Source organism: Anguilla anguilla, chromosome 12 (assembly GCF_013347855.1).
Source record: "Anguilla anguilla isolate fAngAng1 chromosome 12, fAngAng1.pri, whole genome shotgun sequence".
Taxonomy (NCBI): domain Eukaryota; kingdom Metazoa; phylum Chordata; class Actinopteri; order Anguilliformes; family Anguillidae; genus Anguilla; species Anguilla anguilla.
Genome location: NC_049212.1, coordinates 27226492 through 27250715, shown reverse-complemented (window position 1 = coordinate 27250715; position 24224 = coordinate 27226492). Strand labels below are relative to the sequence as shown.

The 24224-nt window shown below is 42.0% G+C and overlaps 4 protein-coding genes across 4 annotated transcripts; 2 read left to right on the top strand and 2 right to left on the bottom strand.

Moving 5' to 3' along the window:
* Positions 1-54: 54 nt before the first annotated feature.
* Positions 55-4891, top strand: LOC118209658 (tapasin-related protein-like). Its single transcript, XM_035385204.1, has 8 exons — positions 55-592; positions 1124-1294; positions 1381-1659; positions 1818-2147; positions 2320-2649; positions 2916-3017; positions 3440-3459; positions 4132-4891. The coding sequence occupies exons 1-8, from the start codon at positions 547-549 to the stop codon at positions 4144-4146; spliced, it is 1293 nt and encodes a 430-aa protein (XP_035241095.1). The 5' UTR covers positions 55-546; the 3' UTR covers positions 4147-4891.
* A 166-nt stretch (positions 4892-5057) lies between these two features.
* tmem199 (transmembrane protein 199) lies at positions 5058-9201 on the bottom strand. The gene is made up of 7 exons (XM_035383691.1): positions 9014-9201; positions 8426-8610; positions 8255-8328; positions 8045-8134; positions 7762-7804; positions 6977-7089; positions 5058-6375 (listed from the first exon to the last, which is right to left on the bottom strand). The coding sequence occupies exons 2-7, from the start codon at positions 8604-8606 to the stop codon at positions 6280-6282; spliced, it is 597 nt and encodes a 198-aa protein (XP_035239582.1). The 5' UTR covers positions 8607-8610; positions 9014-9201; the 3' UTR covers positions 5058-6279.
* A 1272-nt stretch (positions 9202-10473) lies between these two features.
* LOC118209590 (dynein regulatory complex subunit 4-like) lies at positions 10474-14525 on the bottom strand. The gene is made up of 10 exons (XM_035385039.1): positions 14253-14525; positions 13700-13795; positions 13155-13352; positions 12755-12961; positions 12578-12632; positions 12165-12370; positions 11713-11880; positions 11267-11353; positions 10780-10995; positions 10474-10609 (listed from the first exon to the last, which is right to left on the bottom strand). The coding sequence occupies exons 1-9, from the start codon at positions 14253-14255 to the stop codon at positions 10864-10866; spliced, it is 1152 nt and encodes a 383-aa protein (XP_035240930.1). The 5' UTR covers positions 14256-14525; the 3' UTR covers positions 10474-10609; positions 10780-10863.
* Positions 14526-14600: 75 nt separating this feature from the next.
* Positions 14601-22777, top strand: nek8 (NIMA-related kinase 8). The gene is made up of 15 exons (XM_035385036.1): positions 14601-14749; positions 16063-16268; positions 17194-17426; positions 17550-17681; positions 17854-18062; positions 18274-18353; positions 19164-19333; positions 19531-19678; positions 20024-20100; positions 20217-20334; positions 20437-20587; positions 21100-21263; positions 21585-21737; positions 21988-22146; positions 22505-22777. Exons 1-15 carry the CDS (start codon positions 14703-14705, stop codon positions 22531-22533), a joined length of 2076 nt encoding a protein of 691 aa, XP_035240927.1. The 5' UTR covers positions 14601-14702; the 3' UTR covers positions 22534-22777.
* The last annotated feature ends 1447 nt before the right edge of the window (positions 22778-24224 follow it).

The window sequence follows — 24224 nt, the reverse complement described above, 5'->3', positions numbered from 1 at the left end:
AAACACGGCTCAGGTTTTTACATAGCGCCCCTTAGTGGGGATAGTGGAATATAATGTGCACTGGTATTTAGAGGTTATGGTGCAGTTATTGAATACGTGTCGGCTCATATTTAGAGAATATAGTATAGTTATAACATTTCACCATTTAGCTAACAGTTTATTGCTAAGTTAACGTTGGTTCAGCTTTATACTTGGACTATCTGTTAGATAGATAGAAAAACATAGAAATAAACTTGTACATGGCATTAGTTAAGCTAACATTTTTGTTCAAATGAATGTACCACAAACAGATTAAATAACCAGCTACTTAGCATAACACAGACAGTATGTTTGACTTGTGCGATCACAGCTAATCCTGGTTATGATTTTGGACCAATCAGAAAGCGTGTCATGGATCTTTCGAAACTAATTTAGCTTAAAAAAACTAAATGATCCAACAGCGTCAAGTTACTTCAGAAATGAAAGTGAAAGCACTAGCTAGCTATCTGCCTGAAATGGCGGTTGGAGTGATATGATTTAGCTATATGAGGACGGTCCTGAAGCAACATGATGTTGAGCTTTATAGTTCTTCTCAGTACATTTATTTATTCAGGTTGGTATCTCATCTGCTTCCTCCAAAAATATTTTCTGCTTTAAAAGGTTAGCGAGTTGCATAGTTAATTTCTGTCACAGGGAGCATGACCCGATGTAATCGTCGGTCTTTCTAGCTAATGCAGGTGCCTTATGTTGAAAACGTCGTCTTGCAAACGAGTATTCTGAACAAAATTTCTACATATTTAGATGATGTTTAAGCCTAGTTGTTGCACCGATACCCGGAAGTATAGTATGGTCATAGTCAGATGACAAGGCACCTAAAGTTAAATGTAGAAGTTACTAAACGTAATAACCAACTTTATGTATGTATCATAACAGAATTTTGTTTACAGCAGGAATTTTGCCCACAAATGAAATACTTCTCTCGAGCTCTGCTTTGAATTATCTAATTATATAACAATAAAGAAAGCACTGGTCTACTAAACATATATGCAGTAACACAAGAGCTGCTTTGACTAGCACTCCATTTTTCTAAACTAGTGGACCTGCTGCACTGATTGTCATTTGTATTGTGTGGTGTCCTGTGCAGTGCTTCTGCAGGAGGTGAGCTGGCTTCCCTGTGAGCTGGTGGAGGAGCAAGTCCAGATGGATGTGAATGGACACATGGAAACTCAGTACCGTCATAGAAATGCAGTGCTGCAGTTTGGACAGCCGGGAGACCACGCTATGAATCCAGACTCTATCACCTTCTTTGTCTCAGGTGAGTACACAACTGGTGCCATTCAGACGTGGGCACACTGCAGCTTTGATGGGAGAAACAGTGTTTTATGTCACTGTCTCCTCCAGGCACTGGGAAAAAGCTGGACATCAGGAGGTATGTTGATCTGGGAGTGGAACCGCTGCAGTGTGAGATTCGCAGGTACAGCACAGGTGGGATCCAGGTGCTCTGGCCAGGTCGTGGGGCACAAGAACAGGACATCTGGTTCACATGCACCCTGCACCACAGTGGGGGTCACTTCGTCCTCACCACCTTTTTAAGACACACCCCTCCCACGCCTACCAACGCCCAGGAGGACCACACAAAGATGCATCCCATCGGGGACAAAGACTCTTTAGTCACTACAGGTACTGCTAATAGGAACAGACACACAGGAAGTCAATCAAAGACTGAAACACTAGTCCATACACAAAGATGACTGAACTCTACCATCATTAATTTACTGAATCATTGTTTTACTGTGCATTCTCTCCTTCATGCCTTGTCTCCCTCCCCCACCCTGCAGTGGGGATGCTGGTTCTCACCCAGACCCCCTCAGTAGAAGTGGGTCTGTTGAGGGAGCAGATTCTGCACTGCCAGTTTGTAGTGGATCACGCGCGGCCGGAGCTGGTGCTGGAGTGGACTCTGCGGCGCAGGGGGGAGCGGTCCAAACTCTTCCACTACAGCAGCAAGTCGGGCCAGAGCGAGGGAAGCGGCGTCTCTCTTAGCGCCATCGCCAAGGGCGACGGTTCTCTGCGACTTCCCGCCGTCTCTCTGGCCAGCGAGGGAACGTACACCTGCTCGGTCTACGTGCCCCCGCTTTACGCAACGCACGACGTGGTCCTGCAAATCGTGGGTGAGGCTGCTGTATGGGTGGGGGCACATACAGTATGTAATGGCGGGAGAGACAGAGAAGACGAATGGAGCCACAGTTTGTTATGAGAGGTACAGGCACTTATATTTGGCTGCTACTGTTCTGTTCCTGACAGCGCCTGTGTCTGTCCGTCTGTCTTTGTGTTTGGCTGCAGAGAGTCCGCAGGTGTCTCTGAACGTGGGGGCGTCCCTGATGCTTCAGGAGGGGCAGGAGCAGAAGGTGGTGTGTGAGGCGCAGGGGTACTACCCCCTGGACGTGCAGCTGGAGTGGCTGAAGGAGCAGAGGGGCGGGAGCCGCCTGCCGGAGGTGCTGAAAAACGTGCTTTTCTCCAGCCATCGGCACCACAATGATGGCACCTACTCTCTCTCCACCTTCTTCCTGCTGCACCCCACCCCCATGGACTCAGGGTGCACCTACACCTGCAGAGTGTCGCACCGCTCCTTACGTGTGCCCATCCGCAAGAGCTTCACCCTGACTGTCACAGGTGAATCCCTCCGCCCCCCCGCCCCCCACACACACACACACACACAGAGCACCCTCACCGTGATGTCACAGGTGATTCCCACTCACAAGCACACACACGTAGTTACACAGACATAATTCTTTTAATTTAAAAATCAGTTTTGAAGGTATTTACCTTTTCTTGCATGCTCATCTGCTTAAAATGGAGCACTTCTACATAGGACAGTGTTTCATATAAAACCCCACTGCATCTGATGTCATAAAATCAAACCGATGTTGTTGTTTCAGAGACTGCTGACTGGGGCTCAGTGCTGTTGGGAGTTGTGGGCATTGGGTTTGCAGCAGTTATGCTGGCCTTTCTGCTGTGGATGCTTCACTACCTCCATACGGGCAAGTTAATCTAAAATTCTTTTATAGGACCATTAAAAGGAAAAGGATGTCTGTACTACATTTCATGTCATTCTGACAAACTGATGAAAAATTAAAATGGCATTTTAGGTTATTATTATATTATAAGCCTGCAGATCAATATGTGTGGCTTGTTGCTTGCATCTGTTCTGCAGGCATTTACAATCTATAGCTATTCTTTGTATATTTGAACACCATTATTTACTGTGTTGCAGGTTATCATGAGATGTATGCAATGTATAATGTATTCTTTAGATCTTTGCAAGTGCTTCTGGAAAGGTGTCTGGCTAATGAATAAATATAAACAAATTAAATGACTCATGGTGTCTCACTGTAGCAGGCACATATGCTCTGTTGTTAATTGTTTGTTGCTGAGAACAGTATTTTTAATTTCTCCCATACAGCAAAACAAGAGGCAAAGAAGGTACGTAAAATTAGCTTAATTTATTTATCATCCATGAAAATGTTGCTGTCACTGTTTGTTATCGTCAGATTGGTTTTCCTATGGCATGCACTAAATTCAGAACGACTGTAACAGTTTCATCCTTGCTCATTGGCTGAGGTTTGAGGGACAGCCTGATGTCGGCGAAGTCCAGGTGGTACAATACATCTACTCGCTTCCTAATGACCAGCTTAACCACGATCATAGAGATATTCAGTAACAGCTCTTTTTTGACACACTTCTCCTGGCCTGTTCCTTCCTGGAGTTGTTTTGGAAGCTCCTTAGCTAGTTTTTATGGTTAAATATCTGAATTTCACACATGACTTAGGGACCTTACAGAAATGGGGACATTTCATGTATTTTTCAAGTCATGCAACATTGGAACTGCTGCACAGAGGCAATTGAACTAATTTTCTGATTTTGATTCTAATTATTTTCACTTGAACTACTTCAGAATTTCCATGCCAAAGGGTGTGAATCTGTATGCAGTTAAGGCACCTTGTTTGATTATTGTTTTGTCACTATCTATCAATTCCTATTTAAAAATGTATTCATGGTTTCAAGCTGTGGGACAAAATCATGGAAAAACTGTGGTCTGAACTCACTGTGTGTGTGTGTGTGTGTGTGTGTGTATTCGTGGTCTCCCCTGTGCAGAGGAAGCCGTACTGAGACACCATGTCTGGAGAAGAGCGTCTTTTCCCTGGCCTCCTGTATCAGCCTGTTCTTCGGGTTACAGTAACAGTTAACGTGGAGAGTCCAGCAGAGGACAGAGGGGCCTGGAAACCCTCGGGACACTATTGTAGTGGAGGAATTTCTAGATGGTGCAATCAGCAAAATAAGTGCCTTTCTAAAGCCATGGAATGAGGGTGTGATGGTGATGTAGAATGTATTTTATTTAAGAAGTCAATTTTGAGTGTTTCCTTGTCAACAGTGCTTGATTCCTGACACATGTTCTACTTGTTCTTACGTGGCAGGACATGATCAGTTAAGAAAACGATTACATTTGAGTGTACGATAAAATAATAAATGTTGAAGTCTTTTTGTCAGGCTACGATTTAAAATTTTCTGGGTTTTGTTTTGTCTTATTTCTGTTCACTGCTCACTTCTATACAGTTAATATGTTCTGATTTGTGCATGATTGAAAGGGCTGCATTTTTTTTGCAAGCTGTCTGCTCATCGTGTCTGAAAGGTTGGCAAGGGCAAGGTAGGGTATAAGGGCCTTTTCACACCTAGTTTGTCAGGTAATTTGAGTTGAATACAAGTGCAGATTGCTTTGTTTGTAGCTGTATGTTAAAGTTCTGATGATGAAATAATTATACTTGGGTGGACATATGGTTTACTATATTTGCACTGTTCTATTCTAGAAGGCTTTCATTTGTGATGTGCGAATAAAATAATTCTGACATTGAGAAAAGTTGTGTTGTGTATGAGGTTTTAAAGGGTCCTTTTTACCACGTCAGGTCTCCTGCCCAGTGCATGGGATGGTTTTGGACGTGTGAACAGGAGATGTTTTGGAGGGGGGGGGGTGCCTTTTAACCCCAAAAGCCAGCCATGCAAAGAAAGAATTTTACATGGCAAACTATAATACAAAATACATTGTTTATTTACTTGGAAAACCACATTATCAAGGACATCTTGACTTGTACAGCTGACATTTCTGCATGGATTCTCATTTTATACAGCTGGATAATTACAGAAAATGTCCAGGGTAAAGTACCGTACTCAAAGGTGCAACAGCACTGCTACATCAAGAAACTGAAACTGCTAGACCCAAGTAACCAGTCCAGCTCTGTAACCACTGCACCATACTGTCAAACTCATACAGTCATATGTAATCTAGTGATCTTCATATTGAATTGTAATGCCAAACAGAATCGCATCTTTATTTTAAAATGTAAAAACAAACATCATTCTTCCTGACAATACAATGTAGCAAATATCTGCATCAAAATATTAATAAAATATGACCCCTGCCATAGTCAATAATGAGAATGCCAAAGAGAGGAATGTCAAACAAAAACATTGAAACTCATTCACTCTCCCACACTGATAAACAGACTTGAGTAATTAGACTGGAGCTGATGACAGGGCACACAGCACTGAATGGGAGTAAAGACAAAAGATGAACACGTGGAATATTTCACATCTTAAATAATGAAAGAAGGATTAATTTAACAGTGGCCTTTCCAGCCATAACCACCAGACCTGGGTCAAACAAAAATTAGTTTTGGCTTCAAATACTTTTCTACACAGTACTGAGCCTGTCTGGTGTATTGGAACCTATGACATACTCTCAAAAAGTGCAAACCCCACCTTTTGGTCCTATTGGCAGGCTCAGTTGCACCAGGCAAGATCAACAGAGCACAGAAAAGTAGTTGAATCCAAAACAAGTACGTATTTGACCAAGGTCTGATAAGCACATGTTACACATACTCCTAAAAACACGTCTTACACATCTAAACTTTTAACAGAAACAAACATTTGAAGATATCACTTTAAAGAATCCAGTGTTTTGCTGCACATCGATTTGAGGGTGGACTTCTGCCGTGTCTAAATTGGGGTTGGTTTCCTGTGTGATGGGTCTGAATTGGGGTTGGTTTCCTGCGTGATGGGTCTGAATTGGGGTTGGTTTCCTGCGTGATGGGTCTGAATTGGGGTTGGTTTCCTGCGTGATGGGTCTGAATTGGGGTTGGTTTCCTGCGTGATGGGTCTGAATTTGGGTTGGTTTCCTGCGTGATGGGTCTGAATTGGGGTTGGTGTCCCTATGATAAGCCTGGCAGTGGTCTGTGCAGATTACAGTTGCTACGGCTCCCCCAACTCCCCCTCCATGGTTCTGACCAGAACGTACAGCTCTGCAAGTCCCACTACAGAGGCTGCGATCACTGCAGAAATCACTCTCTGTAACACATGAACGCACACACACAGAAACTCAGGACACTGCTGTACAGTACCACATTCCATGAGTAACCTGTATCTTAATCTGGGTAACTGACAGGCTCAGGGAGGAACTAGTCAGTGGAATATTGGCAGCTAGACAGTGCCAAAGCAGCCTGGAGTACAAATCTTAACCCATGGGTTAGCCACATATACATTATTACAGTGCAATACATGTTATAACTGTCAGAACACTAGTGTCACTTATATAGTCAAGTCTCTACGGGTTCTGTACGTGTCCAGCAAAGGTGATTGCACAGTAATGGGTTTTTGCTTGCACAGGTGTGTGGAGAGTGATGGGTTCTCTACATACAGGTGTGCGCACAGTAACAGGGTTCTGCATGTACATGTGTGTGGAGAGGAAGGTGGTTCTGCATGTACAGGTGTGTGGAGAGGAAGGTGGTTCTGCATGTACAGGTGTGTAGAGTGGAAGGTGGTTCTACATGTACAGGTGTGTGGAGTGGAAGGTGGTTCTGCATGTACAGGTGTGTGGAGTGGAAGGTGGTTCTGCATGTACAGGTGTGTGGAGTGGAAGGTGGTTCTGGCTGTACCGGCGTATTCTTACCGCTGCCGTCTCAGTGAAGACATACTGACTGCCCATGTAGGAGCAAGCAAATGTTGCCACAACTGTCACGAGGAAATTGAAGACCGTGACAACTATGGCTTTGACTGAGCGTACTAAAAGATCAGGAGAGATGTACATAATATCAAAACCAAATAATTTTATTTTCAAATACACAAAATACAAGACTCAGAAACAATGTTGGGGAAATTACTCTGAATGTGTAGTTGTACTAACTACCAGTTAATTCACACCGAAAGTATTTAAACTACAGTCAAGTTACCCTAAACAGAAATGTAGTTACTGAAATCACAATTACTAAAAAATGTAGTTCAAACTACTTAAAAAAATAACCATAAAAAAATATTTTAAAAATTACCATCATCGTGTTCCCCAGACATGATGTGTGTGTGAGAAAAGCCTTCTTTTGCACATGGGGAGAACCCCTATACAGCTCTGTGGGGAGAACTATCAATGTGTGCCAACTGTCAGTTGGCAACTATAGTGGAGCAGAGTGCCTCTCACCAATCGAGATTAGAGGGAAAAGAGAGAGGAGGCAATATTTGATCAGGTTTTTAGAAAAAAACATTTTAGGGCCAGAAGTACTTGGTAGATCCTACACCTCAAACTACCAAACAGGTAATTTACTACAACCACTACACAAACTTGAATGTAGTTGAACTACCAGAAAACTGCTGCAAAATTTAATAAAACTAGTAGTTAAACAACAACACATAGTTAAACTACTCCCCAACACTGCTCATAAAAAATGAAGGAAAGAACCAAACCTTGTCTTCCAAAGTCAGCCATTGCACCATGGCGATTAATTTCCTGGGTGAGAGAAACAAAAAATATAATTGACATTTCCATCTGACTTTAAACAGTGCAGCCGTTTCATCCATCGGTTAAGGGAGAAAATGATGATTTTTCACAGTCAAATCGTCTCTGTTGGTCATTTTCCAATGCTATTGGAGTTGAAAAATCTGAGTGAATTATTTCATTTGAAATTGTTTTTTTTTAAATGACCTTGAGCAGTGTGTGGGCCAGCAACCTCCCAGTCAAGAGAGTTACCTGAGTGTTCACATTCCTGGTTATCCTCATGTACTCCTCGTTTGCCAGTTTTGCTTTAATGCGCTCTAAACGAGCTACCAGCTGGGGATTCTGCAATGAATTGCGAACAAAATCAGACAAGATGTCCAGTTTAACAGGAAAACTCAACTACGATTCTGCTGCAGTTAGTCTAGACTTCAAGAAAATCACAAAAGACAGCGACACACTTACTCTTGGGGGCTTTTCAACCGGAGGCAGGTATATCGTACTGTCCTCCAACAACTGATGAAGGTAGACGGAGTACCCTAAAACAGAAATTCAATTGTCACAAGGCTTACTTAGTTACAATAGAGTTTACATTTTTATCTTAAATTAGATCGTTTTTATATTTCGGCCTCGTACCGTTGTTTTGAAGATGGTTTTGTAACGTCCTTGCAGTTCTGAAAGATAGGACCGGAGGTTCATCTTTTCCCAAAATCTCCTCCAATTCTTCTTTTAAATCCAGGGGAAAGGAAGTATCCCTTTTCATCAAGTCATGTACTCCCTCTCGAAATTTGCGGCCAGTCACAAATGAAGATGCCATTTTTCTGTAGAATGTAGGAAAAGGTTTTTAGCCAGACTTTTATTGTCGAAAACGGAATCAATCGCATAGCTGACTGCAAGTAATTATCGAGATTAAACAAAGTGCAGGTAGCGTGGCTACTATTGTTACTCACACTGAATGTGCTCATATTTTCCCCTAAAAGAAGTTCCGCAAAAAAACATTACAAAATAACCAAGAATACCGGCCTCCTAGGCTAGCAGAAATTTCAATTAGATAGCGAATTAGATACATAGTAGCTACACAACTCTATATAGTTCAGGTTAACCACGACATAATTGAATAATATAGTTTCGCTATCATAATTCCCAACCAGGCTTCTAATATTGCGCATCCAGAACATTTAGATAGCAGGCTGACAAGAAAGCACGCTGTTCATTGACTGTTACCTTGTTAATGTCCACTAAGTTTCCAGCAGTTGTGTGTGTTACTCGCAACTATAACATTTTCAAAATGCAGCTAGTTTCTTAATTAGTTACACTACACATTCATTTTTTTAAACACCTAAAACTGTGGTGTCTCCTTATTGCTATTTAGCGGCTTCTGGTCACAAGACCAGAAAAACAAAGCCTAAAACGAGTGTAATTTCCGGGAATGGCAAAGGAGGAACATTTCAAAATAAAAGCATAACCTGGGTCTTCCACTCTATTTGTGCTTGATAAAAACGAAAATAATCCAGTACGTACTATTCCAGCATTCTCCTGTTTTCTCCAGAACGACTCAGATCCTGTTGTTTTATCCATCTGCAATGCTACACAGTTGTAAACTGAAACTGTTCCACAGGACTTCTCATAGACTGAAAACAGGTGCAACTATTGTGTTGGTAATTCCATTAACATTTATAAAGCAAAACTATTTACAGTGTGAAAGCCAGAAAATGCAGCCTCTTGCAATGACAAAACTCAGTTTTTTAAAGTGCTATATGAATTGCTCTGAAATTTATGAACAAAATTTTCCCTCTAGTTTCAGATTACTGCATATTGATTCAAACCCTGAAGAACAAATTAAATTTAAAATACTATTTCCAGGACCACTTTGCAATTATGAGGTTATGACATATTCAGATTTATCCACGCTATTGGTACCAAACTTGGAAACAAATCCAGTAAATGTAATAAATGAAGCCTTGGCTCCAGGTTGGGGGTCAATATATGGAAACATCCTTCAATTTTAACCTGATATTAATCACCCTGAACCACTCTGCTGCAGTGCACAAGAGTGCAAAGGGCACACACCAGGAAAAGGACCCTTTCACTTCTTTAGCAACTGGTTTCACAATAACATTTCTGTGTATCCAACAGGGTTACTGCAATAATTTAAAGTAAACGCACACCTGAGTCTCTCTGATTTCAAGCCTGATAAAAAAGCTGTTGATGAAACAGAGCAAAGTTATTCCAATACAGCTTTTATTTTTCACTTCAAACAATGTTCCATTCTTTATAGAAACCAAATATTAAAGGGCTACTATTGGATTTCCCAAATTAAATTTGTAGTATCCTTGCCAGGCTTGTTTCATTCCATACAGTTATGTAGTCTATTGATGGGATGTGAAATGCTTATGTGTTGTCACTGTCTAATTATGCATTAAAACCACCAATCCTCTAAAGCACAAGAATATCTTTGCAGAAGATAATAAATCTAATCTAATGACACTCGTGCTTTAGGCGGATAGCCCTTCACCGTTGGAACTACCCTTCCATGATGTGTCCAAAATGTTTTGAACAATAGCACATTTTCTAACATTAGTAAAAGGTTATTTTACTAACTCAGCCTGAAAGATTTTAGTCTGAATGCAGGCTCTTCATTCTATGTGAAAAACAGCAAGATGATTAAACTTTAATTAAAAGTTGTCCATTTGCTTGTCACATCGGGGCAGACACCAGTCCAGCTGAAGTTTTCTCCAGGGGCTTGAACCCCAGGTCCTCAACAGGGATGCCCAAAGACTTCAGCTTTGTCTCATATGTCCAGAGCAAGTCATTATGAGCCTGTGAATGAGAAACACTTATAGCACAACACTTACATGCCTCCATAGCAGAATTACACACAAACTTAAAGACACTCAGGGGCTGTACAGCGCTATACCCAAATACAGCAGGAGGGCAAGACGGATACAATTTGAATAACAGCATAAAGAGCCAATAAAGAACAGGTGTACCTCCACTTTGTGGGTCACCAGGTAGAGTGCCAAGTGGTTGACAGTGGAGGTTGGAGAGGATCTTGTTAAGTCGTGAAGTTGTGCCTACTTCTCCAGAGTTTCTGTCAGAGCGCTCAGCTTTTTCTCCAGGAGCAGGTTCTTAAATCCGCTCTTCTGCTGCACCTCCAGAATGGCCTTGGTGAACTTCTGGTACAGCTCATCCTTCTCCTCCTGAACCTAATAGTCATTTCCAACATTTTAAAGTGAGACCTGCTTTCATTTCACACACAAATTTGAATCCTCCACATCACCCAAGTAGTGAGCAACTGGAGCTGAATACAAGTCATGCACAGAACAGCCATTTCACAAAGCAGTGTGTGTTAGACAGTATTTTCACGACACAAGTAAAGTAAGAGTACCTTGTGCCATCTTTTATAAAAAGACACATGGAAAGTGGTCTCTGCTTCACGTGTTCAATAATGTGATGGGAATATAAATTAATTCTCACTTTGCTAAATCTCTGCTCCAGTACTTCATGTTCCCACTTCAGGCGTTTCATCTCTTTTTCTGCAGCCTTCAAACGTGCTTTCGCCGTCTGGCCAGACAGAAGATATAATTAAAATAACTACACACTTATTACACTGTAATATATATATATGACAATTATTGCACACATCCTGGCACTGAGAGGGGGTCTTGATAATATAACAACTTAAACCTATGCCTAAAGGTATTTGCTATATTACATTATAAGAAACTGAAGAAGACAATGCACTTCAAGAACCGTATGCTTTTGTATTCTTTAATTAATATAAATATACTGATTGGTTAACAGTGGTCTCCTAATTAAGTCAGATACGTCAAATGGAAATGTTGGACTTGATTGGGTTTTCTAGGATGAAATCTTAAGCTGGAGCACAGATTTTAGAAGGCATTTTATTTTATTTCACCCACCGCCAGTGAAGCCTTGTCATTCTTGTAATTTGCCATCTGTCTCTGCAGCTCTATCACCTCCTCCTTGGCTTTCTGCAGGGGTTCAGTCAGAGTCTTGTTTTGCTGTAAGATTTCTGCCATTCTTTTCTCCAGCCTGTCATCCTTCTTTTTCTTCTCCTCCAACTGTTCCTGTATGAAATTATTTTGGGTCCTGCGTGATACTGAGGTCTCTGCATAAAAGCATCTCTGCTTCTCATGGCAACAGTTTCAAACTTCATCAGAGTCACTTTCATACTTTCACACTTCAATAGAGTGGATGGGTCCAACCCACACTTCATGACTAGGGTGGGAACAGGTAATAAAGAACACATTTACCCTGCCCTAATAGTAAGATACCCAAATGAGATGTCATGTAAAATGAATTGTACCATTTAAAAGCGGTTAGTAAAGACGTTGTTTAGTACAGCTCTTACTTTCAGTGAGTTGATGAGTGCCAGGTTGTTGAAGGTGGTTTTATTGTAGTAAATCTTAATGTTGCTGAAGGCCTTTTCATGATTCTTCATCAGCGTATTTATCTGGCTGTTCTTCCTTTCTTCAATTTCATGGATCTCCATTTTCCGCCTCAAGTCCAGGTCATGTCGTAACGCCTGCAGTTTCTCATCACATTTCTTCTCAATGTCTAGAAAAAAATGTTTCTCAAAAGTTGAAAGTGTGCAAGTTTTTTGAACACCTTCCTATCCAACATCTTTTTAAATGTACTCCAAGTCTGAAAAGGCCAGCTGCTGAAAGCCAAATTAACAGGACCCTGGGGGGGGGGGATCTTCACTCCCTCCCTGCACTAAACTGTAACAGCTATGTATTTACCCGTGGGACAGTCCTGGCATACCTTGAACTTTATTTTCAAAATCTTGTCTCATTTTGGTAATTTCTTCATCTTGTTTCTGTTGGCATTATGAGTAAAATAAACTTTTTGTGCACAGAAGTGAGAATGAACAAATTGACTTTAAGAAACCCCAAGAACGATATGACACTCCCCTTCCCCCAACCGATCACACCCGCTCACCAGACTCAGGCTCTTCAGCAGATCTTCATTAGACAGTTCACGCTGTTTGATATCCAGTTTAAGGTAGCGCATGCCTTTACGCAATTCATCCTCCACCTCTGCATGGTCTTTCTGCATCAGTTTGGTGGTCACAACCACTTTTGCTTTCTGCTCTGTGACAGTACCTTGGTGTTCGTACAGCAAGTGCTTCACTTTCTGTTTATAAGCCTGAATGACACCAAGCAAAAACACACAAAACATCACGCTTTCCAACATAATAACATCAGTGCACATATTGTACAGCTGAAATGTTTGAATGTGAGCAGAAAGATTAGTTTGTAACTATATAACCATGAAGCAGTTTCCTTTTGTTGATTAAAATTTGGGCATCCTTCAATGCATTCAGTAAGCTCTTTTATACCTTGATTTCCAATTGATGACGCTCCTCTGATTCCTCCATCTCTCTGTCCCTGTTCCTCAGGTCAGCCTTCTTCTCTTCCAGTTGCCTCTTGGTGACCTCCCAGAAGGTGTGGATCTTGTCCCTCTCCAACTGAAAGTAGTTGCGCTCCTCCCGCTCTTTGTCCAACTGCTCCTGCAGGCGCGCATTGTGCTCCTCCAGCTAGAGCACACAGACAGAGGCCAGGAACGGACTAAAACTGGTTCACTAAAGATCTATCACGGCAAGCGTAACTGATAAGGGCAACAAAACTGGTATAACCTTATGAAGGTCAATGATAGAAATAAGAGGTATGATATCGTTAGAAGACTTGCCATCATTTGCGTAGTTTAATTGAAGGAGGAATTGCCATTCGTAATGGTCAATTAGGCCTAGCATTGTCCAAGCTAGACATCCAGTGTTAGCTAACCACGCACCGTGCTCCCTCACTTTGCTATACAGTTAGCCGTATAGTCTAGTTAGTTAGAGATCGAAAACTAAGTTAACATTAGCTTTCCAGCTAGCATTACCTGCTCCTTTGACATGTGTTCCTTGGGCTGGCCATCTGCCACTTGAGGTGCTGTCTTCACCTTTGCCGACTTTTTACGACCTTTCTTTTTCGGAGGCTGAAACAATAATACTATATGGTCAACTGTTTGACTTTTCCCTGAAATGGATCAGCTGATTGAAGTTGGTTAGAGTAACGTTAGCTAGTTATGATAGCTATAAAGCCAAGTTGACAACAGCTAACTTTACTCTTGGCCTAGCTATAGCTGGCTAGATTTAACCGGTGAGTTAAATCAGCAGTTACACAGCAATTAAACTAGTTATGTGAAAATTAGCTAGCTGAGAGAAACTTTTCCCCCAATTTTGCTTGCACGTAATAGAAACGTCAATTAATGATATGTTACATTTTAGCTACATTGCTCGTTAACGGCTAATGTTAGCTAACTAACGTTACACCAGTCTAAGTTTAAGTCATAACTTTACTAGCCTAGCTATCTATGATATGACGTTATAGATGGCCGGTAAAGTCAACGAGACTGTAGTTAGTTTAATTTTTTTCTAATGAAATATATTCACCATGTCGATGTATTATTTTCACTTGGCACAAATAAAATAATATCTGCTTAAAGAAATGAAATGTGTTCTTTACGGGCACTTAAAGTAGATTGTGCTAGTAAACAGTTAGCTAGCCTTATATGCAAGGTTAACCAGATATGAAAAGTTAGCTAGCAAAAGAAGCGAGTAGCGAGCTAGCTAGCGTATGACTGTTAAATGCCGTTGCTATGGGATAACAAAGATGTTGAACCCTCGCAAAATAGCTATAAAACCAGATCACTTAGACTTCAAGGTTAAACGAAAGCCTGTGAAACCGGATCTCCATATTGTTAAACACCTCCGGCAGTGGCCGGAACTCGTATGCAAAACCAACAAGAAACGCAGACTACGTGGCACCAGAAAGGAAGAGGCGACGCCAAAGGTGTCTCCCATACACATGCGTATCTATGGTGTTTCTACAAGCCCTGGAACATGGAAAAATATGAAAAAATAAAAGTAGTGGGAAGAGGAGCTTTTGGGTAAAAATCTCATCGTTTTACTTTGGACTTTGAAGTGAGGTAGCTTGCCTGTAATTTAGCGAACTACCTAACGTTTCACAGAGTTATTATTTAGAAGCCAACTGCCTGCAATTAAGTGACCAAACTTTGCCGCTGTGCTGTAGCTAACAGCAGCAGCGAACTAACCACTCGCTGGACGATTTACCTTTGTTACTCAGCATCGGGCTGTCGGCGACATTCCAGATCTTCGGACTACTGCCAATTTAGTAAACGTTAGTTATGCAAAACAGTACATACTCAGTAATGGGATTTGTTTCTAACGTTAGCTTGCTACATCTAGGTTATTTACTAGAAGGAGCTAAGCATCTTGTTAATCTTCAAGATACTTAGCTTGGTTTTAATGTAACTTAGTACAGGCATTGTGGTACTTAGCTGATTTACTTTAAAGACAGAATTTAACTTGGGAAACTCTGTTTTATATTGAATGCCAGTTTGAAATTACTTTGACCCAGCTGATATCTCTGCAGATTAAGGGTGAAGAAGCTTAAATAGTCTTATTCATTTTGGTTTGGCTATACTGTTGCACAATGAGGAAAATGCATCATTATAATGACCCTGACTCAGCCTAACTGTTTTCCAGTGTTCTTATCAAATAACTAATATTCATAAACCTGGAACTGTTCATATTTTCCCCCTTTACAACCCAGAAATCACTCTCTCCAGATTGCCTAATTCATAACCCAGGCAGTTGACTGAACTTTTGTTTTCCAAAATTGTACCAGACAGTGGATTTACCCATCCAAGATTAGTTTCACATCTGTATAATATAGCCTACATTCTACTCAATCTAATTGAGGTCAAGTGATAAGTTATTTTGTTTATGCATTCTTACAAACGCCCTGCTTCCATTGGCATTCATATTCTGTGCAGTGAACAAGTGTGCAGTTAATTTATTTGCATCAGCATTTTGTTTTCCAGGGAGTATGGCCAGAAGGTGCTAAATTTCATACAGTGTGAGGATTTTCAATCACAATGTCTCTGTAATTATTTCAGTGGTCTATTAAGAGATAATTCATGTGTCAGGCTTTGAATCAGGTCCTTTAATTCCTAAACAGCCATTTATGCTACTTTAAAAGTCCTTGAATTTTCCCCTTGTTCTATTATTGGAACCTTTTACTATTGTTTTTTATAAGTATTTACATTTTTCCCTCAGCAGTCAAAATCTGAAATTAAAAGTAAAACTTTTGTCATCACTGAGGTAGGACATTTCTAATTTCAGAAATTGTACTTAATGAGCTCTAAGCTAACCGTTGTCCTGTGTCTGTGGGAGGCAGAATTGTTCACCTGTGTCGCAGACACAGTGATGGGGCTTTGGTGATCCTGAAGGAGATCCCGGTTGAGCAGATGACACGAGATGAGCGGCTCTCTGCGCAGAACGAGTGCCAGGTGCTGAAGCTGCTCAATCACCCCAACATCATTGAGTACTATGAGAACTTCCTGGAGGACAAGGCACTCATGATTGCTATGGAGTATGCGCCAGGTACTCATCAGGCTGACCTCTCTCATGTCTCTCTCATTCATTACAGCCTTTGTAATGGTACGTCAAGTTGGTGCTATTGTGGCATAGGCAACGAGAGAGCACGTGCAAAGTCTTTTGTGAGATTTGGAGATATTTCTTGTAAGAGGTGCATCTCTTCTGCACACAAGTCATTCCTTGCCAAATCAGCCAGATCAACTGGGAAATTTTGATGCCTGATTTTTCAATTTGTTCCAGCTGTTATAGGTTGCTATTTTTTGAAGTACTGATTTGGGGATCTCATTGATTCTGGAAATCAAGGCCATTCCAAACTGTACATTCAGCTGTATAATTGTCATTGCTTTAAATGAGGTAATCTTTCAATCTTTATTTGGCTTAGAAACATGGCTTTGATATAGGCTAATTGAATAAATTGTATGGAGGAGTACAGACTTTGAAAGATGGTTTTAATATATTGTTGTAAATAATGTGGAGGTGTACAGGCTTAAAATGGTGATTTTTATATAATTTCATAAAGAATTTGGAGGTGTACAGGCTTAGAAAGATAGTTTTGATGTAATTTCAGAAATAATGCTGTGTATAGGTGTGTTTGGTTAAAAAATTAGCTGCATTGCTGACCTGTCTCACTGCCCGAAAAGTTTTGCACTCTAATGTGAGATGACTCCTAACTTCCAGGGATGTACTTTGCTGATAAGCAAATGGGCAATTATCTATTTTCATGATGTAGGGATCTTGAGCACTTCAGGTTGCAGTTAGAGGTGACAAGTTAAGCCAACTCAACCTCTGACCTCAACAATAACCTGAATCCGATAGCAAGAAACCTAAAGATGGAGATTTTCCTGATATTGTCAGCCTTTGATGTTTGACCTCAATCAGCCAGATGGCCCATGTGAGGATGTTTGATCGTCTGAGGTCTTCCCCTATGTAGGTGGGACCTTGGCTGACTACATCCAGAAGCGCTGTAACTCCCTGCTGGATGAGGACACCATCATGCACTTCTTTGTGCAGATCCTCCTGGCGCTCTACCATGTGCATAACAAGCTCATCCTGCACCGGGACCTCAAGACCCAAAACATCCTGCTGGACAAACACCAGATGATCGTCAAGATTGGGGACTTTGGCATTTCCAAGATCCTTGTCAGCAAGAGTAAAGCTTACACGGTAAGTGCCAGGTGCCTAGCTGACAGAGCATTTGTACTGCAGCCTGTCACTGTCGAACTGCTGCAAAATGGGGCCATTCTGACCTTGACCTTCCTCTCCACTGGCTCTCGCATGCACCTGCAGGTAGTGGGGACTCCGTGCTACATCTCCCCTGAGCTGTGTGAGGGGAAACCCTATAACCAGAAGAGTGATATCTGGGCTCTGGGCTGTGTGCTGTATGAATTAGCCAGCCTAAAGAGAGCCTTCGAGGCAGCGGTACGGAATGGCTTATCTTGCATTTTATGAACAATTCTCTGTTATGCACTTGTGTGTCATGTGTACTTATGTGGATATTTCACTTCTTAACTCTTTCACATGTTTTTGTGCTGCTAAAAGAGGACAGAACAGTGTTTCAGTAAATGTTAGGAGTTGTCTCCTTCCCTTCCAGAACCTTCCTGCCCTGGTACTGAAGATCATGAGCGGTACTTTTGCTCCGATCTCGGACCGGTACAGCCCAGAGCTCAGGCAGCTGATTCTAAACATGCTGAATCTGGACCCGTCCAATCGACCGCAGCTGAGCGAGATCATGGCTCAGCCCATCTGTGTTCGGCCTCTCCTCAACCTCTGCACCGACATTGGCAACGTCAAAATGCGCAGGTGACGAGCGCGACCAAGGCTCCGGCTTCCGCTGCTGACGGCGGGTCTCATAGCGGTTGTGTTTCAGCCTGTAGATAGCTGTAATGGATGTCGATTGCACGTCTGGCTAAATAGCTAGCTAGGTGTATCCTCACCAGCACAGTACATACCCTCACAGATAACGTCTATTGTTTGTATAATTGTCATTGTAAAAACTGTTGTTTGATCCCAGGATCGAGAAGCCGCTGTCCTCTGTTCAGGCAGGTGCTCATGGGAGACCAGGAGCTCGAGTCCCCAGCAGTAGGTCCAGAGGTCAGTGTATATCTGCTGTTATACTTTGGCTCAGCAGGCATCCTGTATGGCATGGCCTTATATAAAAACGGCAGGTTGGCAGCATGATGATTTTAGCAGCACAGGTACTCTACAGCGAGATCCTGCCCCTTACTTATCCTGCAGTCTATTCACACTTTGTTGGTCTCACAGCAGCAGCTGTAGTACAATGGTTAGGGAACTGGGCTGTTAACCTAAAAGTTGCAGGCTTGATGATGACACTGCTGTTGTACCCTTGAGAAAAAAGTATTTAACCAGAATTTTTTTAGTATATAACCCACTGCATAGATTTTCATCATGTTTTCAAGTCAAGTTCTAGGTTTCTACATCGGATTTAGATAAGAGAGTGAACTGTGGTCCAGGGGATAGGGGGTCCACCATTTGCAAGGGATTGAACTCTTTCTGTCCAAGCTGTGTTCATCCCTGTGTTGTGTTACATGCCATCAGTGTTGTGCTGCTGTGTTACATGCTAACCAAGCTGTGCATCTGTGTTACATGCAAACTGAGCTGTGCTGCTGTTACATGTTAAATGAGCTGTCCTGTTTTGTTTCGTGCTAACCGAGCTGTGTTGCTGTTTGTATGCTAACCGTGCTGTGCTTCTGTGTTGCATGCTAACCGAGCTGTGCTGCTGTGTTGCATGCTAACCGTGCTGTGCTGCTGTGTTGCATGCTAACCGTACTGTGCTGCTGTGTTGCATGCTAACCGTACTGTGCTGCTGTGTTGCATGCTAACCGTGCTGTGCTGCTGTGTTACATGCCACCTGTCCCCTGACATATGGGCTGCTGGGTTTAGGCACAGGAACTATGGGACATCCTCTCCCCCTGTCCTCTGTCTACACCTGGGGAAGTGGCATCTCTGCACCCCTCCGCCTACCCATGCTCAACACCCAGGTGCTGCAGGTGTCTCTGGGCCGGACACAGAGAATGGGCGTCACCAAATCCGGCCGCCTCATCACCTGGGAGGTCAGAGTTCACACACTGATGAAGGCTAATGCCTTTAACATGATGAATAACTTTAAAAATGTTTTTATTGTTATCATGTGCTTTAGGTGCCATCGTGCTGAATTGCACACTGTTATCAATGACTTAAAAAACTATATTATGTTGTGATGTTGTAAATAACTTGTGATTTGTATGAATTCCTTCATGAAATGGGGCAGGCTCCCTCTGTGGGGTGCGGAGAGCCCTCTCTTCCCGGGACGGTGGAGCACATGCAGCCACAGTTCATCTCCCGCTTCCTGGAGGGGCAGTCAGGTGTTACCATCAAATCTGTGTCCTGTGGGGACCTCTTCACCACCTGTATGACAGGTAGGCCAGAGTGTGTGTGTGTGTGTGTGTGTGTGTGTGTGTGTGTGTGTGTGTGTGTGTATGTGTGGAATGATCCAGTGTCTAACATAGTAAACATTATTGCAAGGATGAATTTATTCAGAATGGATCCGAATGCAAAAAAAAATTAATGTTCACGTTAACAAATCATCTCCTCGGGTCTATTGACTATCTATACGGTCTTTGGCAGTGTGTACTTTTCAAGCTTTAAAATCTAATATTTATCTTGTAACTAAACTGTTTTGTGTTGCAAGAGAACAGTACAATAAGTGTACATCATGGTCTTTTGTTGGTGGGTTGGTTTATTGTGTTATTTTCAATATACAGACAGAGGCATTATAATGACATTTGGGAGTGGAAGCAATGGCTGCCTTGGACATGGAAACTGCAATGATGTAACTCAGGTAAATTCCCTGCAGTCCTGCTGTTCAGATTACTAACAAACAGAAACAAGATTGCTTACAGTCTGAGAGAATGTCAGGCCTGTAGGCTTCACATGTTTCTGTATGTGTTTCTACAGCCCAAGATTGTGGAGGCTTTGCTGGGATACGAGCTGGTACAGGTGTCCTGCGGGGCGTCACACGTTCTGGCCGTGACCAATGAGAGGGAAGTGTTTGCTTGGGGCAGAGGGGATAATGGTAAAGGAGCAGCTTCACATATTCTGGGACTGTTGCATTATGAAAACAGGCTTTTTGGCGATTTTTAATGTGTCTCTCCCTCTCCTGTGTCTCGTGTGCCAGGCCGTCTGGGTCTGGGCAGCCAGGACTCACACAACTCCCCACAGCAGGTGTGTGTGCCGCCGGAGTTTGAGACCCAGCGCGTGCTGTGTGGGGTGGACTGCTCCATGATCATCAGCACTCAGCACAGCATCCTGGCCTGTGGCAGCAACAGGTGAGGAAGTGTATTATTTGGTACACAGCAACACATGAGGAACTGTTCCCTTTAATACATGGCAACAGGTGAGGAACTGTTCCCTTTAATACATGGCAACAGGTGAGGAACTGTTCCCTTTAATACATGGCAACAGGTGAGGAACTGCTCCCTTTGTAATAGTGAAATTGCTTATCTTTTCTAGAGGTAAAATAAGATGAGATCCCTTGGTCCCATAATAAAATAAAGATTTAACATATTGCAGTAATTACTTTGATCTTCAGCTCAATGCGACCCATGGTTAATACATCAAACATACAGTACTTTGCTTTGAGCTTTTCACTGCGTTCTGCTCTGGAGACGCTCTGTTAGGCAACACTCTCACGCTATAATGTAATCAGAACGCATTCAGCATTTATGTATTGATGCATGCTGGGACACTTTCCATATCTGTGACTTCCAGTCGATAAGCGCCTCATCTGATGTTATGAGTGAATAATCCATGAATCATGAATGTAATTCTGCATGTTCAGATTTAATAAACTAGGTCTGGACAAGATTGATGGTACAGAAGAGCCGTCTCCCTCCAATCAGGTGGAAGAAGTTACCACTTTCAGCCCAGTCAGGTCAGCTCCTCTGAACGTTGAGAAGATTGTTTACATTGACATTGGAACCGCCCACTCTGCTGGAGTGACAGGTGAGAGGGGACTGTGGCTCCTAATTCAGTGTGCTTGCATTTTAGGTTGTAGTTGTCTGTCTTTAATGCTGTTGGTCTTAAAACTCGGCTATGCTAATGAGACTTGGGTGTGGCTGCATTCGGGAATATGTATGCCTGTTCCATATTCATTTAAAGACTTTTAATCAGGTCAAAAAACCAATGCTTTCATTCTCTCCAGCCCCAGTTTGGGAACCCCTGATTTATTGTAACTGCTGCACTGTACCTGGTGAACTTGTTGTAACGGTGGGCTGATCAATTTACCTGTTTAAAGGACCTTTGTGGTTTTCTTTGTGTTTCCAGAGAAGGGCCAGTGCTTCACCTTTGGGAGTAACCAGCACGGGCAGCTGGGCTGCAGCACCCGCAGGGCCAGCCGGGTGCCCTACCCAGTGCCGGGGCTGCAGGGCATCGTCATGGCTGCGTGTGGGGATGCGTTCACATTGGCCATCAGTGCAGGTGCGTCAGAACTGGGGGTGATTAAGCCCCTTAACATTCCACCTTACGAAGGGGAGCTCGTCACCGCGGGGCCCATCAGCACGACAGAACAGGAGCCGCCCAGCGGCCCCCAAAATCACAAGGTGTCTGCATGAATAGAGACTTACTAAACTGCAATAAATGGTAACCACTGGAGTTTACAAGCTTCTGGGGAGTGTTAATCCCTGGTACCCTGGTGATGGCTGATCTGATCTTCTTCATTTTTCTGCAGAGGGTGAGGTATACACCTGGGGGAAAGGGGCCCGTGGCAGGCTGGGAAGGAAAGAGGAGGATTCTGGGATACCAAAGGCAGTGCAGCTCGAGGAGAGGCATCCGTACACTGTTCTGTCAGTGGCCTGTTGTCATGGAAACACTCTCCTGGCTGTGAAACGTAATATTTCGATTATTCACTTTTCTAATCTTGTTTTTCTAATTTTTTTGGTGAAGCAATAATTAATTTAGTTTTTTATTTTTAAACATTATCTCATAATTTTTCATGCCATTGATCAGTTTGTTAATGATGTCCATGAAAGTTACAGGACACGGATATTACATTAAGAATGAAACAGTGGGGTACAAGTTGTAAAAATTAATCAGTGGATCACAATTTGGATAAATTGAGGCAAACGAGGCTAAATTTAAAGTGAAAATTAACTCAACTTAATCCAAAAGACTTGATAATTGAATAGTGAATTTGTGTATGTTATATTTATAAATGTGTGTGTGTATATTGCCTCTCTTGTTCCCAGCTTTTATAGAGGAGTCTGTTCCCAGGTGATCCTCCATGCCACCAGCCTGGATAGCCAGAGATCAAGATGGATTCCTATAAAGTTCCTCTATACATTTCTGTTATGGACAGTTTATCAGCCAGTATTACCTTATTATAAGGAAATGTGATCAGTGTGAACTACCATGGTGTGCGTTGTCCGCTTTTGACATCTCCAAAATTTGGCAGGGCAAATCCCGAATACATAACCAGAGATGATGTGGACCCGCCCGGCCCATAGAAAAGCAAAAGACTGTGTGGTTCCCCCTGCCTGAATTAATATTAAGTTGGATATACTGATAACACATATTACAGTGACTTATGTAACATACAAATATATATATACAAATATATTTAACATTAAGACTAAGTATAATTAACTCCACAATATTTATTAATAATACATAATGAAATTGTCTCCATGGTCCCACAGGAAGCCATTAAAACTATCCTTGTGTGTTAACATGTTAAATAAAACAACTTGAATATCATATTTTTTAAATATATATGTAAATTTGGCATCTCCGATCCCAACCGACTTTGAAATGTTCAATTTGCAAACTCAGTATTAAGTACGTTCATATACGGCTACTGCTGCTGGCTCAGGAGAGTGAAGGCAATTCGCGGTTCTCCTCTGAAACATGCGCCTGCCAGCTGCAAGCCGCACATGCACAGAGTAGGGGCGGAGGAGACCCATTCATACACGTGTGCAGACAGAGCTAGCCACGGGCACCAGTTGCGACGGCCAACAGGAGTCACTTGAGCAACGAACAATGCTATATAATTATGCACCGTTTCTGTGGGGCTGCTGGCCACAGTCACAGACGGTGGTGTTCACTCATGCGCCGCAAGCGGTGCTTCTACAAGAGTGAGCTGTACTCAGCAGCCCCCAGTAATATCAGTTTGATTCTTTATTCAATTATAAAATAAATTGTGTATTTGTTAAAGAAATTAGTTAACCATGGTTTAGTGGATGGCTTCACCGTAATGTAACTCTTTTCAGGTGTAAATGTCTATTATTGTCACTGCATTTATGTGTCATTATTGAATCCATATTAATGTGACGATTAAAATGACTATGCCTGTCTCCTGTTTCATGAGCTAATTCATTTGACTTTGCTTGTACCCCATAATTAAGCAAGCAATATGACTGATTTTCACCTGGGTTTCTGCATTTTTAAATTTGCTAATTAAATTTTTCCCAAATAAAACCTGAAGAAATTCCAAGGCTTTTTTTGATGCATGTGTGCTCATAATGGCAAACAGCAGATGATAGTTGTATTACTTCTGGTCGGCAGTCACAGATAAAATTAACACATGAAAGTTGTTGGCTGGGTAGCTAAATTTTTATCTAAATAATAATTTAGCAAGGGTTTTAGAAAGATGATCAAAAATGGAACCGGACTGCCACAACTAGGTGATTTCATAATAGCCTCCTACAAATCCAGAAAAGTATCTTGATAGAGAATGTAACCAAAAGTCAGGACAAAAGTAATATTTTTGTCTCACTATTTTAAGATGCTAGCCGCTAGAGGGTTAATTTTTTTTTTTTTTAAGTCTTTCTCAGCTTTGGTGACATTGTGTACAGAAGAGATGCCACCATTAGGTAGAAAGTTTACAATGTAAAAAAAATAGTGGGTTAATATTATGGATTTTGATCTAATACTGCTTGACGCTGAATATCCGTGTAAATTTTAATAAAA